We start from the raw sequence: 18,908 nt of genomic DNA on the forward strand, positions 1-18,908 counted from the left end.
CATCCCCGGGGGACCAGCCAGCGCTGAGTGGGTAAAGGAGCAAATCACTGGTCGCCACCAGACCCCTGCACATTGATGTAATCAGAACCAATCGGCAAAGCCGCCACCATACGCCTTTCACAAATCAAACACCGGAACCAATTTGCAAAGCTGCGACTGGACCCCCTTGATAGTGATGCCAGTGACCGGTTTACATTGGATCCCCTTACCACAACAGAAGACAATTTCCAGCCTCTTGCCACATTGTCAGACTATGAGAACAAAGGTCATGTTTTCTGCTTAGCCCTGTAGAGTATAATCACACAGTTCTGTTTGCAGAGTAATTATGTTGTATCAGTAACTAACAAAAATTAATAATTTACCTGGGAAAAAGCTTTAACATGCCATAAAGTGAGGGAAGAGAAGACGCCGAATCACGTCTACCGCTACCAGCCAGGATAAGAGAAGCATGACGAGTAGCCAGTACCGGATGTAAAGCGAGATTATCACAGGTCGCAGTAACCTGCATATATGAGACCTGTGTCTTCCTGATGAACCTTACAGAGCAGTAATACAAGCCCAGAATTCTAGATATCTATGGACTGCCAGGAGGCTACCTAGGCCTGATTGGATGGCAATTATCGGCCCTACACCCAATAATGGCCCTTAGTGATCACTCAACGTTGTAATACATGGGTTAAGGTGTACAAGACCCCAAAACTAACAGGGTGAGGTGCAGGTCCTAGCAATCCTATCGTATAAGGGTAGGATACCCCTCTCCGACTTATCCAGTCCACCATCCATTGTGCCAATCTACAGATATATTACTCGCTGTATGGATCAGTGTGACACAGAACAATCTGTAGGGACGTTCCACAGCACAGACGCAGTATACAGATATATCACTCGCTGTATGGATCAGTGTGACAGAACAATCTGTAGGGACGTTCCCCAGCACAGACACCGTATACAGATATATCACTCGCTGTATGGATCAGTGTGACAGAACAATCTGCAGGGACGTTCCCCAGCACAGACACCGTATACAGATATATTACTCGCTGTATGGATCAGTGTGACACAGAATATTCTGCAGGGACGTTCCCCAGCACAGACACCGTATACAGATATATTACCCGCTGTATGGAACAGTGTGACACAGAACAATCTGTAGGGACGTTCCCCAGCACAGACACCGTATACAGATATATTACCCACTGTATGGATCAATGTGACACAGAACAATCTGTAGGGACGTTCCCCAGCACAGACACCGTATACAGATATATTACCCGCTGTATGGATCAGTGTGACACAGAACAATCTGTAGGGACGTTCCCCAGCACAGACACCGTATATAGATATATTACCCACTGTATGGATCAATGTGACACAGAACAATCTGTAGGGACGTTCCCCAGCACAGACACCGTATACAGATATATTACCCGCTGTATGGATCAATGTGACAGAACAATCTGCAGGACGCTCCCCAGCACAGACACCGTATACAGATATATCACTCGCTGTATGGATCAGTGTGACACAGAACAATCTGTAGGGAAGTTCCCCAGCACAGACACCGTATACAGATATATCACTCGCTGTATGGATCAGTGTGACACAGAACAATCTGCAGGGACGTTCCCCAGCACAGACGCTGTCAGTACAGAGACTGCAACGCGGCTCCTGGAAGTGTCCCAACAAGAATCAGCTTTGGGAACAATGTTTACTCCACAAGGCCCGAGTGCTGGCAGCAGAATACCAGACGGGGCATGCTGGAACAAGTCTGGACGTCGCTGCACTTCCACACACACACATTCACAGGTCTGCAGAGCAGCACACACTCCAGATACTATTACTGCTCCCAGCAGGCCATGCACTAAGGATTCCCCCATCTGCAAGCCATACCAGCAAGAGCAGGAATACGGAGATGGTTGGCAGACTGTGTATGTAACGTGCGGAAATCCCCAGCCAGCACAAACACCTACAGCAATTCCACCCACCGGATCCACTCTTACACACACAAGGTGGGGAGTGCTCTCATTTATTGTGACCAAGTAGAGGAAAGCCATGAAAAACAATTTCACACAAATCAGGAGCAGGGAACGCAGCACAGAACTCTGACCACGTCACACACTACAGATCACATGCCATGTTCCTCAGAACCACGTTACACACACACACTACAGATGACATGCCATGTTCCTCAGGACCACGTTACACACACACTACAGATGACGTGCCATGTTCCTCAGGACCACGTCATACACACACACTACAGATGACGTGCCATGTTCCTCAGGACCACGTCATACACACACACTACAGATGACGTGCCATGTTCCTCAGGACCACGTCATACACACACACTACAGATGACGTGCCATGTTCCTCAGGACCACGTCATACACACACACTACAGATGACGTGCCATGTTCCTCAGGACCACGTCATACACACACTACAGATGACGTGCCATGTTCCTCAGGACCACGTCATACACACACTACAGATGACGTGCCATGTTCCTCAGGACCACGTCACACACACACTACAGATGACGTGCCATGTTCCTCAGGACCACGTCACACACTACAGATGACGTGCCATGTTCCTCAGGACCACGTCACACACTACAGATGACGTGCCATGTTCCTCAGGACCACGTCACACACTACAGATGACGTGCCATGTTCCTCAGGACCACGTCACACACTACAGATGACGTGCCATGTTCCTCAGGACCACGTCTCACACTACAGATGACGTGCCATATTCCTCAGGACCAAGTTACACACACTACAGATGACGCGCCATGTTCCTCAGGACCACATCTCAGACACTACAATTGACTTGCCATGGTCCTCAGGACCACGTTACACACACATTACAGATCACGTGCCATGTTCCTCAGGACCACGTTGCACTACAGATGACTTGCCATGTTCCTCAGGACCAAGTTACACACACTACAGATGACATGCCATGTTCCTCAGGACCACGTTGCACTACAGATGACTTGCCATGTTCCTCAGGACCAAGTTACACACACTACAGATGACATGCCATGTTCCTCAGGACCAAGTTACACACACTACAGATGACATGCCATGTTCCTCAGGACCAAGTTACACACACTACAGATGACGCGCCATGGTCCTCAGGACCAAGTTACACACACTACAGATGACATGCCATGTTCCTCAGGACCACGTCACACACTACAGATGACGTGCCATGTTCCTCAGGACCACGTCACACACTACAGATGACGTGCCATGTTCCTCAGGACCACGTCACACACTACAGATGACATGCCATGTTCCTCAGGACCAAGTTACACACACTACAGATGACATGCCATGTTCCTCTCAGGACCATGTCACACACTACAGATCACATGCCATGTTCCTCAGGACCAAGTTACACACACCGCAGATGACATGCCATATTCCTCAGGACCACGTCACACACTACAGATGACGTGCCATGTTCCTCAGGACCACGTCACACACTACAGATGACGTGCCATATTCCTCAGGACCAAGTTACACACACTACAGATGACATGCCATGTTCCTCAGGACCACGTCACACACTACAGATGACGTGCCATGTTCCTCAGGACCACGTCTCACACTACAGATGACGTGCCATATTCCTCAGGACCAAGTTACACACACTACAGATGACGCGCCATGTTCCTCAGGACCAAGTTACACACACTACAGATGACATGCCATGTTCCTCAGGACCACGTCACACACTACAGATGACGTGCCATGTTCCTCAGGACCAAGTTACACACACTACAGATGACGCGCCATGTTCCTCAGGACCACATCTCAGACACTACAATTGACTTGCCATGGTCCTCAGGACCACGTTACACACACATTACAGATCACGTGCCATGTTCCTCAGGACCACGTTGCACTACAGATGACTTGCCATGTTCCTCAGGACCAAGTTACACACACTACAGATGACATGCCATGTTCCTCAGGACCAAGTTACACACACTACAGATGACGCGCCATGTTCCTCAGGACCAAGTTACACACACTACAGATGACATGCCATGTTCCTCAGGACCACGTCACACACTACAGATGACATGCCATGTTCCTCAGGACCACGTCACACACTACAGATGACGCGCCATGTTCCTCAGGACCAAGTTACACACTACAGATGACATGCCATGTTCCTCAGGACCACGTCACACACACTGCAGATGACATGCCATGTTCCTCAGGACCACGTCACACACTACAGATGACGTGCCATGTTCCTCAGGACCACGTCACACACTACAGATGACGCGCCATGTTCCTCAGGACCACGTCACACACTACAGATGACGTGCCATGTTCCTCAGGACCAAGTTACACACTACAGATGACGTGCCATGTTCCTCAGGACCACGTCACACACTACAGATGACGCGCCATGTTCCTCAGGACCACATCTCAGACACTACAATTGACTTGCCATGGTCCTCAGGACCACGTTACACACACATTACAGATCACGTGCCATGTTCCTCAGGACCACGTTGCACTACAGATGACTTGCCATGGTCCTCAGGACCTTCAACAGAGAGCTCAATATCAGGACATCACGGCTGCAAAGTTTTCAGTCCCGATCTGAGCCGTGTGTCAACGAGATCATCCGAGGCGTAACAAAGCGCTTACATCCATCATCTGACCAGAGCTGCTGGAACTAACTAAACAGAGTGCTGCGTGTCCTGGGATTATCAGCGTGTCACTGAGCACACCGCTACACGGTACCACGGTGATATGATGTACAGAGCGCTGCGTGTCCTGGGATTATCAGCGTGTCACTGAGCACACAGCTACACGGTACCACGGTGATATGATGTACAGAGCGCTGCGTGTCCTGGGATTATCAGCGTGTCACTGAGCACACAGCTACACGGTACCACGGTGATATGATGTACAGAGCGCTGCGTGTCCTGGGATTATCAGCGTGTCACTGAGCACACAGCTACACGGTACCACGGTGATATGATGTACAGAGCGCTGCGTGTCCTGGGATTATCAGCGTGTCACTGAGCACACAGCTACACGGTACCACGGTGATATGATGTACAGAGCGCTGCGTGTCCTGGGATTATCAGCGTGTCACTGAGCACACAGCTACACGGTACCACGGTGATATGATGTACAGAGCGCTGCGTGTCCTGGGATTATCAGCGTGTCACTGAGCACACAGCTACACGGTACCACGGTGATATGATGTACAGAGCGCTGCGTGTCCTGGGATTATCAGCGTGTCACTGAGCACACAGCTACACGGTACCACGGTGATATGATGTACAGAGCGCTGCGTGTCCTGGGATTATCAGCGTGTCACTGAGCACACAGCTACACTGTACCACGGTGATATGATGTACAGAGCGATGCGTGTCCTGGGATTATCAGCGTGTCACTGAGCACACAGCTACCAAGGTGATATGATATACAGAGCGCTGCGTGTCCTGGGATTATCAGCGTGTCACTGAGCACACAGCTACACGGTACCACGGTGATATGATGTACAGAGCGCTGCGTGTCCTGGGATTATCAGCGTGTCACTGAGCACACAGCTACACGGTACCACGGTGATATGATGTACAGAGCGCTGCGTGTCCTGGGATTATCAGCGTGTCACTGAGCACACAGCTACACGGTACCACGGTGATATGATGTACAGAGCGCTGCGTGTCCTGGGATTATCAGCGTGTCACTGAGCACACAGCTACACGGTACCACGGTGATATGATGTACAGAGCGCTGCGTGTCCTGGGATTATCAGCGTGTCACTGAGCACACAGCTACACGGTACCACGGTGATATGATGTACAGAGCGCTGCGTGTCCTGGGATTATCAGCGTGTCACTGAGCACACAGCTACACGGTACCACGTGATATGATGTACAGAGCGCTGCGTGTCCTGGGATTATCAGCGTGTCACTGAGCACACAGCTACACGGTACCACGGTGATATGATGTACAGAGCGCTGCGTGTCCTGGGATTATCAGCGTGTCACTGAGCACACAGCTACACGGTACCACGGTGATATGATGTACAGAGCGCTGCGTGTCCTGGGATTATCAGCGTGTCACTGAGCACACAGCTACACGGTACCACGGTGATATGATGTACAGAGCGATGCGTGTCCTGGGATTATCAGCGTGTCACTGAGCACACAGCTACCAAGGTGATATGATGTACAGAGCGCTGCGTGTCCTGGGATTATCAGCGTGTCACTGAGCACACAGCTACACGGTACCACAGTGATATGATGTACAGAGCGCTGCGTGTCCTGGGATTATCAGCGTGTCACTGAGCACACAGCTACACGGTACCACGGTGATATGATGTACAGAGCGCTGCGTGTCCTGGGATTATCAGCGTGTCACTGAGCACACAGCTACACGGTACCACAGTGATATGATGTACAGAGCGCTGCGTGTCCTGGGATTATCAGCGTGTCACTGAGCACACCGCTACACGGTACCACGGTGATATGATGTACAGAGCGCTGCGTGTCCTGGGATTATCAGCATGTCACTGAGCACACAGCTACACGGTACCAAGGTGATATGATGTACAGAGCGCTGCGTGTCCTGGGATTATCAGCGTGTCACTGAGCACACAGCTACACGGTACCACGGATCTAGGATGTACACAGAGGGTTCCGGATTACAGGTCGACAGGCTCAAATGGTTGAAATGACAATAGTAGACACATTGGGGTCGATTCAATTCAGCAACAGATGAATAGCGCCGGGAATTAGCTCCTGGCGCTATTCAAAACAGCGACTAGTTACCCTCAATTGTCGGGAATTCTTCTCTCACCCCCGGGGGGTTGAGAGAAGAAGACCGACAAAAGGGCTGCCGCGAGGCTGATTCGGTCGGGAATCGGCATCACCGCGGGGAGTTAAGTCGGAGAATGTCCGTTCTCCCGACAAAAAACAACCTGTTAAATCCGCGAGAACGGGCATTCGCCGACTTAACTTTAGCTGAATTGAATAGCGTTGAGAGCTAATTCCCGGCGCTATTCTACTGTCGCTGAATTGAATCGACCCCATGGTTTGACACAATTCCCCCCCCCCCCCCCCCCCCTCTTTTCAGCATTTACCATCCACGCGGACTACATTTGGTAATAGTAACTGGTACCAGGTGAGCCATCTCGCCAGGGGACACGGTAAACTAATTTGGCTTACATGTGGTTAAATTGTCACACACAAAAACATGTGCCACTCTTGTGTGTCGACCTTTTTTACTATATCGACCTTTTGTAGCGTCTACTTGATCCATGTATTGACCCCGCCACCATTTGTACCAGTCGACTAACTGCCTGTTGACCATATGGGGTGGACCTATTGACGGGCTGCAGCAAGCAAACCCTGGCAGCGAGGACCGCAGCAGCATTACTCGGAGACACGTTAGTAGGTACTGTGCAGCCACAGCTCAGGTGCAGGGGGGTCTGGACACCACCAGCTATTACACATGAGTTAGTCAGTGAGACAAGGGAGCGGGTAATTATACCCCAGGGCTATTTTTAGTGAGCTCAGCATTGTTTTCTGCACTTTGTGACTGACAGGATGTTATTATGTGTGTAGCCTGACCAGGAGAAGGTCACAGTCCAGAACAGTCCACAGACGCCAAAACACGGATACTGGAAGGTGAAAGGTTTCTATTATCACTTCCAAGGGGATGCAATCAATTTGCCGGCTGTCGAGATCCCGGCGGTCTGGATACCGACATCTGAATCCCAACAACCGTAACCCCGGCGCACAGGGGCTACTCCCACTCGTGTCCCATAGAGTGAGAATATAACCTGTGGCGAGTGCTGCGAGACCACAAGGGGGCACTTAGCGCTCGCCCCGCTGCAGACACTCTGGTAGGAGGCATCCCGCCCGCCGGCAAATAGTATTCCCTTCCAAGTACCACTAATAGAAACAGTAAAATATGCTGGAAAAATGTGTCGTCTCCCTTCCGTAGTTCAGCCACATACCCCCAGACGCAGTACCCGGGTCACCCCACTGACCTCTACATGGTGGACGGAGGCTGGAGGCAGCATCTAACCCATCAGCCATCTGAGACCAGCTTAACGGGGATCCTACTAACCCTCCAATGCTACAGATGACGCATGTATACGGATTCTCCACATACCACACTGATGTGCCATGTGACCGGGGTCCACGTACAGAGCGCAATCCGAGGTATCGGGCAACCAAAGAACGTCTATCCTAAAGGGGCCATACAGCAATAACCTATCCGCAAAACCCTACATGCTGGAAATCCGCCGATTCTGACCCAAACATCATCAGAAGTGGCAAGTCAGGGACTTCTAACATGAAGGATTTTGCAGATTGTCGGAGAACTAGAGATCAGTTAATGGGATCGGGGATTCTCGCCCAATTAACGTATGGGCCCCATAAGGCTGGATACACCGATCCAAGGGCTGGTAATATACACAGCCCCAGTCCGGACACATTGGGGTCGATTCAATTCGGCAACAGATGAATAGCGCCGGGAATTAGCTCCCGACGTTATTCAATTCAGCTAAAGTTAAGTCGGCGAATGCCCGTTCTCGCCGACTTAACAGGTAGTTTTGTCAGGAGAACGGGCATTCTCCGACTTAACTACCCGCGGCGATGCTGATTCCTGACAGAATCAGCCTCGCGGCAGCACTTTTGTCGGTTTTCTTCTCTCACCCCCCGGGGGTGAGAGAAGAATTCCCGACAATTGCAGGTAACTAGTAGCTGAATTGAATAGCGCTATTCATCTATTGCCGAATTGAATCGATCCCTGTGTGTGCTTTTATCTGCTACATACACTGGACCCTGTAACCCTAAAACAAATCAAAATCAATTGTGTGCGATAAAGATGTGCAGGAATAAGATCCATCCTTATAACAAAGGGACACTATCTCTGGCAATAACAGCGTTAATTACACACGCTCCACTTTGCCAGGCATCACCACCAGGGACCTAAGCTCACCGCCATGACAGCAGTCCCCAGAGAGGTTCACAGCGCGGCAGAACAATGACGAGACCTTTCATTCTAGAGTTCTTGTACAGTATCGGGAACCAACCTTTCCTGGGGCATGCCATGACGGCAGAGCACAGTTATCAGACAGAAATCACACAAGGCTTCCCCGTCACACCCAATGGGCAACGCACTCGTCTGAACCTTAACACCCCAAAACCAAACTAAGAACAGAACGAATATGGCGTCTTACGGACTACACTGTAATATCCTATCACCACACATACATTCTACAGCATGGCAAGACCTATTTCTCATGTGTGATCCCACGTGTACAATCGCTTGTACAGACAACTTCTGCAACGTGCGCCAAGCTGATGGTGAAAGCATCCGCAACACACGCATAAAGTTCTGCGTTCCCCTGCTCACATGTAAGAGAGACATCAAACGGAACAAGCCACAAATCTCCAGAGACTTCATCTAACAAGAGCTGAGAAGTCACCGCGAAGCAGCCACGAGTAGCACTGTGTCACATCAATGCCACGGGGGAGAGGGAAAGTGTGACACTACACATCCACAGACATATACCCCGTACAGTCACCCGCCTGGTGTCTGACACTAGACCAATAATCTGAGTTACAGACCCCGGCAGTTGCTGATTCAGGATATAGAGGCGCAATGGCTTATGAGTGTGGTCGCCGTGTTTCCACTTTGACCTGATTGCTAAAAAGAACAATCCAAAGCGTATAAATCCTCCACAGCCCGGCGGCTGGAGACACGTCAGCATCACACTTATGCTTCAGGACTCAGGTGGTTGGAACTGCTGCAGATGTGGGCAGGTCATCAACTGGGGGCTAGTACGGTTGATGGAACGGTCAGCATTACTGCCTCACAGCACTGTGTGGAGTTTGTATATTCTCCCCGTGCTTGTGTGGGTTTCCTCCCTCAAGACCCAAAAATATTCTGGTACAGTAGGTTAACTGGCTCCCGACAAAAATTAACCCTAGCGTGGACGTGTGCAGACTAGATGGGCCAAGTGGTTCTTCTTTGCCGTCACATTCGTTTTAACTGGACATGTCACATACTACAGTCATCTGCAGGACTTGACCAGAAACTCCCGTGTCTCCTCTCTGGAGCGCCATGGTCGGCAGGCGCTGGCAGGGGAACAGTAATGAGACCTGGAGGCTGCTTGGCGAGGAAAGATAGAATCCGGGCTGTTAGGCACCGATCACAGGAGACGGAGCTAGTGCCCGCCCAGTGCCCAATACAGCGGGCATCACGTCCCCAATCCCCACCGTAGTTACTGTCGCATCCACATAGAGGGAACAGCACCCTTCAGGGATTTCCTTTACTTTGGTCTTACACAGAGGTGACCCGGCCGGCGATGACACTTGCGGTCTGTACTGACTGGCATGTCTATGTAATCGCTTTGTCACTTTGCGTGTACATGGGTTCAGTGTCACTATCAGTGGAGTTTATGGTTCGCGTATGAGGTTCTGTGCTGTGTGCCGACATTTTTGCCATAAAATAAAGATTTTCCTGACATCGCCCCCGGCTCAGGGCGGAGCCCACACACAATGATCATCCTCAGAGGTAGCAGTGACACTTAGGAACTGGATTGTGCTTTCACTGTGATAACGTTCTCCGGACCCAACTCGCCCCCGAGCTTACCCCTGTCTGTCTGTCTATACAGGCCCCAATATTTTATTATGAGTGCTAAAGACACATAAATAAGGGACGATTCAATTAGACACGAGGGGGGAGATATAGGATTTAAGGGGTTCTAGAGTGCGCAATACAAACCGGAAATCAGCTTAATGATATATATAAATGAAGTTTCACCTACTTCACAAGTTTGTCACAAATTTTTTACACAGATAATATCTCCTATCGCTCCAGTTCTCATATAACAAGAGAAAGAAGGCAAATATTTGCCATTTGTAAGGGCTTGCTGCACTATTTAATTGAATCCGCTTTTGAGAAAAGTAATAACCGAAACGCGTTAAGCGGGAGTGTACTGGATATCCTGACGGTTCCTGAGATCCCTCTCTTCACCACCTGGAAGGAAAGCCGTGAGTGCCCGGGACTCTGACTATACCTGCTGAAGGACATCCTAGCGAGCCAGTGAGGTGTTTATTGGGGAAATCAGGAATAGCGTTGTGATATGCCTTTTTATTTTTGTTAACATGTGAGTGCATTTTTTAAAAAAATAAATATTTGCCATTTGTAAGGGCTTGCTGCACTATTTGCCTTCTTTCTCTTGTTATATGAGAACTGGAGCGATAGGAGTTTGAATCTCCAGACGAAGTGGCCCTCCTCCTCCTCCATTTTCTGTGGAATGGGACAAACTATGTGATATAAAGAAACCAAGATATGCTTAAGACCTTATGGATTCTTGTGAGTGTGATGTATTGAAATAAGAATTATCTCCGCCTGACAAAAAGACTCTACACTATTGTGTGCCTTTTGTCTTTCTCTGTGTGTACTCTGACTGGTTTTTGCCATCAGAGACACATATTCTACAGGTTGTGGCCTTTTGGAAGAATTGTGCATGTAAAAGTGACGTGTTAAATCCGGAGAGCGCTAAAGTGGAATATATTATCTAGACACGAGGGGGGCAACGTGCCCTGTACTGGTGGAGTTTGTATGTACGCAGCACTATGCGCGAGTCTGGAGGTACCATAAGCCTCAGCATATACCCGCACTCACCAGCGCCCTGACACCCCGCACTCACTCGCAGTTACTTTATCAGACCCCATAGAGAGAATCCATCACTCGCTCCATGTCTGGCTGTGCTCTGTATAACACCAGGGCTGGTCACTGGCTGTGCTCTGTATAACACCAGGGCTGGTCACTGGCTGTGCTCTGTATAACACCAGGGCTGGTCACTGGCTGTGCTCTGTATAACACCAGGGCTGGTCACTGGCTGTGCTCTGTATAACACCAGGGCTGGTCACTGGCTGTGCTCTGTATAACACCAGGGCTGGTCACTGGCTGTGCTCTGTATAACACCAGGGCTGGTCACTGGCTGTGCTCTGTATAACACCAGGGCTGGTCACTGGCTGTGCTCTGTATAACACCAGGGCTGGTCACTGGCTGTGCTCTGTATAACACCAGGGCTGGTCACTGGCTGTGCTCTGTATAACACCAGGGCTGGTCACTGGCTGTGCTCTGTATAACACCAGGGCTGGTCACTGGCTGTGCTCTGTATAACACCAGGGCTGGTCACTGGCTGTGCTCTGTATAACACCAGGGCTGGTCACTGGCTGTGCTCTGTATAACACCAGGGCTGGTCACTGGCTGTGCTCTGTATAACACTAGGGCTGGTCACTGGCTGTGCTCTGTATAACACCAGGGCTGGTCACTGGCTGTGCTCTGTATAACACCAGGGCTGGTCACTGGCTGTGCTCTGTATAACACCAGGGCTGGTCACTGGCTGTGCTCTGTATAACACCAGGGCTGGTCACTGGCTGTGCTCTGCATAACACCAGGGCTGGTCACTGGCTGTGCTCTGCATAACACCAGGGCTGGTCACTGTTTATGTTGTAGGCACACTGATAATCCACTTCACTGAACAAATGAAAATGTGATAAGATGAATCCCTAGAACACAAAGCTCAGGACATGTAGAGACGCTGGGAAGGTGTATAAATGATTTATAAGTAGAACAGCGGTGATGACAGGAAAGCACAGCAGGAAGCCAGGATACCGGGGAGTGCATACCCAGTACCCATACCCAGAGGAACATCCTGCATGGACTCCTGCACTGCCAGGGGGTGGTACGATGACACGGGAGGGGGGGGGGGGTCAATATATAATACAGGGTATATATTGTGTATATCAGGGGAGCAGTATATAATACAGAGTATGTATTGTGTATATCAGGGGAGCAGTATATAATCCAGGTATATAATATGCATATATCGTGGGGGGGGGGGGGGGGGGGGGGGGGGGGGGCAGTATATAATATAGGGTATATAATACAGGGTATATACCTCCCGCATGTCCTGCAGGCACTCCAGCACGGCCAGGGGGAGGGTATAATGGCATACGGGGGTATATAACATGTGTATATCAGGGGGACAGTATATAATATAGGGGAACAGTATATAATATGGGGCATATACCTCCCGCACGCCTTGCAGGCACTCCAGCATGGCCAGGGGGAGGGTATAACAACAACATGGGGGGGATATAATATGTATTTATCAGGTAGTGTTCACTCCAGCGGACGGGCAGGGCAGGGTGCGCGTCTGTTAGGGGCACAAGCGCGCGCGCGGCTTCCAAAAGGGGGCGTGGCTATGGAAATAGGGGGGGTGCCCACTTGCACATAATGCAAGTTGGCGGGTCAGTACACAGACGGGGGCGTGGGCAGACAGCGCCGTCACTGTTGGGGGCGTGCCCAGCACCTACGGAGGTGCTGGGCTTTCCCCAAGCTCTCTGACAGCGTGAATGGATGCCGCGCGCATGCACACGGCATCTTTCAACGCTGAGAGGGGCAGAAAGCAGGCGGCTGTTTTAGCAGGGCGCCGCTGAAAGGGCAGGGCGGGTTATGCCCTTAAAAAAATTGGGCAGGGCGCGGCACCCTGCTAAAACAGCCTAGAGTGAACACTATATCAGGGTACAGTATATGGGGGAGGGGGGACAGTATATAATATAGGATACAGTATATAATACAGGGTATATACCTCACGGACATCCTGCAGGCACTCTAGCACGGCCAGGGGGAGGGTATATAATATGTGTTTATCAGGGGCGACAGTATCTAATATGAGGTACAGTATATAATATGGGGTATATTCTTCCCGCACGATCTTGCAGGCACTCCAGCAGGGGTAGGGTATAATGATATTGGGGGATAATCAGGGGGGACAGTATATAATATGGGGGACAGTATATAAAACGGGGTATATACCCCCCGCACAGCCAGGGGGTGGTATGACATGGGAGGATACAATATGTATATATCAAGGTATAGGATATGGGGGAGGGGGAACAGTATATAATATAGGGGAAGAGTATATAATATGGGGTATATACATCCCGCACATCCTACAGGCACTCCAGCATGGCCAGGGGGTGTTTTAATGACATGGTGGGATATAATGTGTATATCAGGGTGACAGCATATAATATAGGGTATGTAATATGGAATACAGTATATAATATGGGATATATACCTCCCGCACAGCCAGGGGATGGAATAATGACATGGGGGAATATAATGTGCATCTATAAGGGTATAGTATTTTTTTTTGGGGGGGGGGGGGGGGGGACCGTATATAATATAGGGCAGACATGTCCAAACTGCGCCCCTCCAGCTGTTGAGAAACTACACATCCCAGCATGCCCTGACACAGCTTTCGCATTCTCTGACAGCAAAACTGTGTCAAGGCATGCTGGGATATGTAGTTTCACAACAGCTGGAGGGCCGCAGTTTGGACATGTCTGAAATAGGGTATATAATATGGGGTACAGTATATAATCTAGGGCATATAATATGGGGGACAGTATATAATATAGGGTATATAATATAGGGTATATAATATGGGATACAGTATATAATACGGGGTATATACCTCCCGCACGTCCTGGAGGCACTCCAGCACAGCCAGGAGATGGTATGACATGGGGGGATAAAATATGTGTATATCAGGGTATAGTATATGGGGGAGGGGGTACAGTATATAATCCGGGGTATATACCTCACGCATGTTCTGCAGGCCCTCCAGCACGGCCAGGGGATGGTATAACATGAGGGGATATAATATGTATATACCAGGGTATAGTATATAGGGGAGGGGGGACAGTATATAATATAGGGTATATAATAAGGGGTATAGACCTCCCGCAGGCACTCCAGCACAGCCAGGGGATGGTATAACAACATATGGGGGGGGAATATAATATGTACATATCAGGGTATAGTATATGGGGGAGGGGGGACAGTATAGAATATAGGGTACATAATATGGGGGACAGTATATAATACGGGGTATATACCTCCCGCACGTCCTGCAGGCACTCCAGCACGGCCAGGTGATGGTATGACGACATGGGGAGATATAATACGTATATATCAGGGTATAGTATATGGGGGAGGGGGGACAGTATATAATATAGGGTATATAATACGGGATATATACCTCCCGCACGTCCTGCAGGCACTCCAGCACGGCCAGGTGATGGTATAATGACATGGGGAGATATAATACGTATATATCAGGGTATAGTATATGGGGGAGGGGGGACAGTATATAATATAGGGTATATAATACGGGATATATACCTCCCGCACGTCCTGCAGGCACTCCAGCACGGCCAGGTTGTTATTCCAGGAGTTCTTGGGGCAGATGCGGGTGATGTCCTCCCGGCAGGCCTCCTCCTCGATCAACCTGATGCCGGGGAGTCTCCGGGGCTGCGAGGCCCCAGGCTGAGCCACCACCGCCCCGGCCGCAGCCACCTCCTGCGCCGCAGCCTGGGCCCTGACCTCCGGGCCCCAGAGTAGAGCCAAGCCAACGCTCAGCAGCAGCAGCCAGCACAGCCGGACACGTCCGCAGGCCGCCATCTTGGGATCAGCCAGTCACGGAGATGCAGGCGCGGTCCCCGTCCACCGGGTAATGCCGGAGCGCGCACGTCGGGGCGCCGAGGAGCGTGGTCACGTCACTCCAGTGTCTGGCAAGCCCTCGTCAAAGATGGCAGCTCCTCCGACATTTGCCTCCCTGTTACTGAGGTCCGTCCGGACGCCTGATTGTACAGGGGGAAGGAGGTAAGCCTCTCTGCCGCTACCATGCCCACAGTCATGCCGACACGCTTCCCACAGCTGTGCTTCATGAGCACCAACAAAATGGTGGCTGCCCTGAGAGGAGGCCACGCCCACAGGCGCCATTATGGCGGCGACATTTACCTGGCAGCTATATATAGTATGGCAGGGTGTGCAGGGCATATGAGGATATAATAATAAAATAATAATAATAGTAATCATATATGTACACACATATCTCTTCCCTGACCTGTGAGGGGCCATTAGCATAGTGGAAGCCGCCTCTTCTGGGGAAATCAGTGACATCTCTGAGGCACGGGGCACTGTGTGCCTCGGTGGCAGTGATGGAACTAGGAATGTATGTTTAACCCATAGAGCGGGACAGCAGATGACATTACTATTCTGCAGCACAGACATCTCATGGATATAACCTATCACATAGCTGTCATTGCACTGTTTGGGAAAGGGGGGGGGGGCTCCTGGTCGGGGGGACAATGCCTGCTCTCCTGAAATGTCCGGGAATACTCCCTGGAGTGTACGCTCCCCTCCTGGCACTCACTGCTCTGGCCTTTGCAGTGTCGGGGGCCGTGGAGACGCATATACCTGCAAGGTATATACAGCCTCAGCCATCAGGGCACCGTGCTGTAAAACCCATTTGTTCTTCAGCCACAGTAGTCACCCTAGTCTATCCCAGAAAGACCAGAGGTAGACTGACAGCAACAGAACATACCTGCAGCCAAAGTTTCTCTGCACCACCTGGAGTAATCAGGGACAGAAGACACAGGGCCACGGTCATAGTAAGAGGAAAAGACCACACGGTCAGTTCCAGGTGCACATTTCTTCTTTTAAGCTCTTACTCTCTGAATGAGGCCCATTGTGTGTTTCCTGCTACCTGAGACCATCCAGCTCATTGTAGGTTTGATTTAAAGTAGAAAATTACATAAACACAAATCTGATGTGCAAAAATAATAATACCCCAAAAGACCTAACAGACCGTATGGTCAGCACTATATGCTGACTGCATGCAGAGCCGCCTTACATGTCTCCCCAGGAAGAGGCGCGTGTGGCCGGAGACCTGGTCAGCCACATGGACAATGGCAGCTGTGGCACGTAACGCAATTTTTAAATGGACGAATTGGCGCTTGGTGCCACGTTCTACAAATGCATGTTTAATAATGTGTTATATGTTGTATCACTGAGCAATGCGTAGTTGGAGAATGACAGACTGCACAGTTATAGAACTGCATGGACAAAGCACTTATGAGAAAAGTACAGTATGAGTTATTTTGTTTCTAATAGGCTGTGGCAATTGTTCTTCAGCAACTTGTACATAGCAAGTCATATGTAAATTGTCCTAGCTCCAGCAAGGGATAGGTGGCGATTAGCAGGCCTTTTGGTGGGCAAACATTTTCTTTCAGATACAAATTAAGGTTTGGAGAGAAGACTGTTTGTGCTTTCAGCATCTCCTGTTGTGTGATAAGCCAAAACTGGTTTTGCATGGAGATGCGAGACAAAAGTGGCTGCTAAATCAGATTGTGTTTTACGAATGCAAACTAGTGGGTTTCGTGTAACAACAATTAAGATTTCCTAGGCTGCATTATGCAGGATGCATATTTATGTTTAAAATGACAAGAACGTTGTCTATGTGTGAGAGGGTGACTGCAATAGAAATTCAAGTTATATTTACATTTGTGAAAGAGACAGGAACATGTTAATCAGATTGTTTGGGAAAGCCACTGGTTTGGTTCATGTATGAAAAGGAGCAGAACATTGCTTTATCTGATTACTAACACTTTTGAAATGTAACTTGTATTTATTTATATTTTGTGCAATAACCTGATTGGTTGGAGAAGATAGGGAGGGCGTAACCCCCTGCGGTACTGTGTGTGGAATTGAGATAAAAAGAGGCCTGTGAGCCTCCCAAGTGCATTATACCATTTTCACTCTGCTGTAACATCTGCTGTATTGCTGAGTTCTTTTCAGAACTATTTTTGGCAAATAAACATCTGCCTCAAGACGACTGCTTCATCTTGTGACCTGCAGGGCTAAGCAAAACATAGCTCCGTTTTCCGTCTGTCCAGGGTGCACCCAGCGTCTCCAAGCTCCGCCTACCGCCGTGCTTAGGCAAGCGACGATTGGGGATTCGTCAACACCACACAGGGGTGGCAAGACAGCGTGTCGAAGCATACAGAGCAGAACCGTGGTTCCAGACGCCAGGGCAACAAGGAGTCTGGTGGTGGCAGCGTAGTACCCACCCACTGCGCAGTGGCTGGAGTCAGTAACAGGCGGTTAGTGACAGTAAGCGGGAATAGACTATTTGGCCAGGTCCGATGTGACCTAAAACTCCATTCTGTGACTAGGAATAGGACGCAAAGCGGTGAGTGCTCTCGTACAGAACCGTCCAGTCACAGCGCGCTATACCTGTGCCTCCAGCAGTTGGCAACCAGGCAGAGCAGCTTTGCCTGTGCCCCCAGAAGAGGGGGTGTACACACTGCCAGGCAGTCACTTTACATGTGACCCAGAGGGGTGTGGGCGACGGTGTGGGCGCTGCACACTACCAGGCAGAGCTGTGTTACATATGCCCACGGGCAGGGGTGTGTGGGCGCTGCACACTACCAGGCAGAGCTGCGTTACCAGTGCCACCGGGCAGAGGGGTGTTGGTGCTGCACACTACCAGGCGGAGCTGCGTTACCTGTGTGGGAATGTGTCCTGTTTTACAGGACACATTCCAGCTGCAGCAGCCAGGGCGCCTGTGTCCCCTGCGGGACAATGTCTCTGACAGCGCTGGGACAGCTTGTCTGTCCCCAGCGCCTGTCAGTGTGTGGCGGCGGCGGGTGTCCGGTGCAGGGATTACCCTTTTCCCTGCACCGGACCAGAGGCTGCAGGGGCATTTGAATGTTGGCGCCCTCCGGAAGCCAATCGCGGCTCCCGGAGCGGCAGCCAATCGGAGAGGGGCGCGGCGAGCCAATCAACGCTCGCCGCGTCATAGGCCCCGCCCCCAGCGTTTGACGTCAGATGCCGGGCGGGAGCCTGAAGATAAGTCCGCGCGCAGGAGCGCGAGGAGGAGAGACGCCGGGCGGGAACAGCGGAGGAAGGAGGCCGCGCCGAAGAAGCGGACGGGACCCGGAGAGAGAAGACCGCGCGGGTGAGCGGAGAAGA

The 18,908-nt window shown here is 50.5% G+C and overlaps 1 protein-coding gene across 3 annotated transcripts in view; it reads right to left on the reverse strand.

Moving 5' to 3' along the window:
* Nucleotides 1-15,711, reverse strand: part of GLG1 (golgi glycoprotein 1) — a 45,599-nt gene extending 29,888 nt beyond the window's left edge. The window contains exon 1 of one of the 3 annotated variants that reach the window (XM_063945885.1): nucleotides 15,276-15,711. In XM_063945885.1, coding sequence (XP_063801955.1) covers nucleotides 15,276-15,554 — 279 coding nt within the window. In that variant the 5' untranslated portion in view covers nucleotides 15,555-15,711. Of the gene's footprint in view, nucleotides 1-14,989; nucleotides 15,059-15,275 lie in introns of those variants that run through there. The other 2 variants (XM_063945886.1, XM_063945887.1) reach the window with 2 other exon arrangements.
* Nucleotides 15,712-18,908: the final 3,197 nt, after the last annotated feature.

Source organism: Pseudophryne corroboree, chromosome 11 (assembly GCF_028390025.1).
Source record: "Pseudophryne corroboree isolate aPseCor3 chromosome 11, aPseCor3.hap2, whole genome shotgun sequence".
NCBI classification, from domain to species: domain Eukaryota; kingdom Metazoa; phylum Chordata; class Amphibia; order Anura; family Myobatrachidae; genus Pseudophryne; species Pseudophryne corroboree.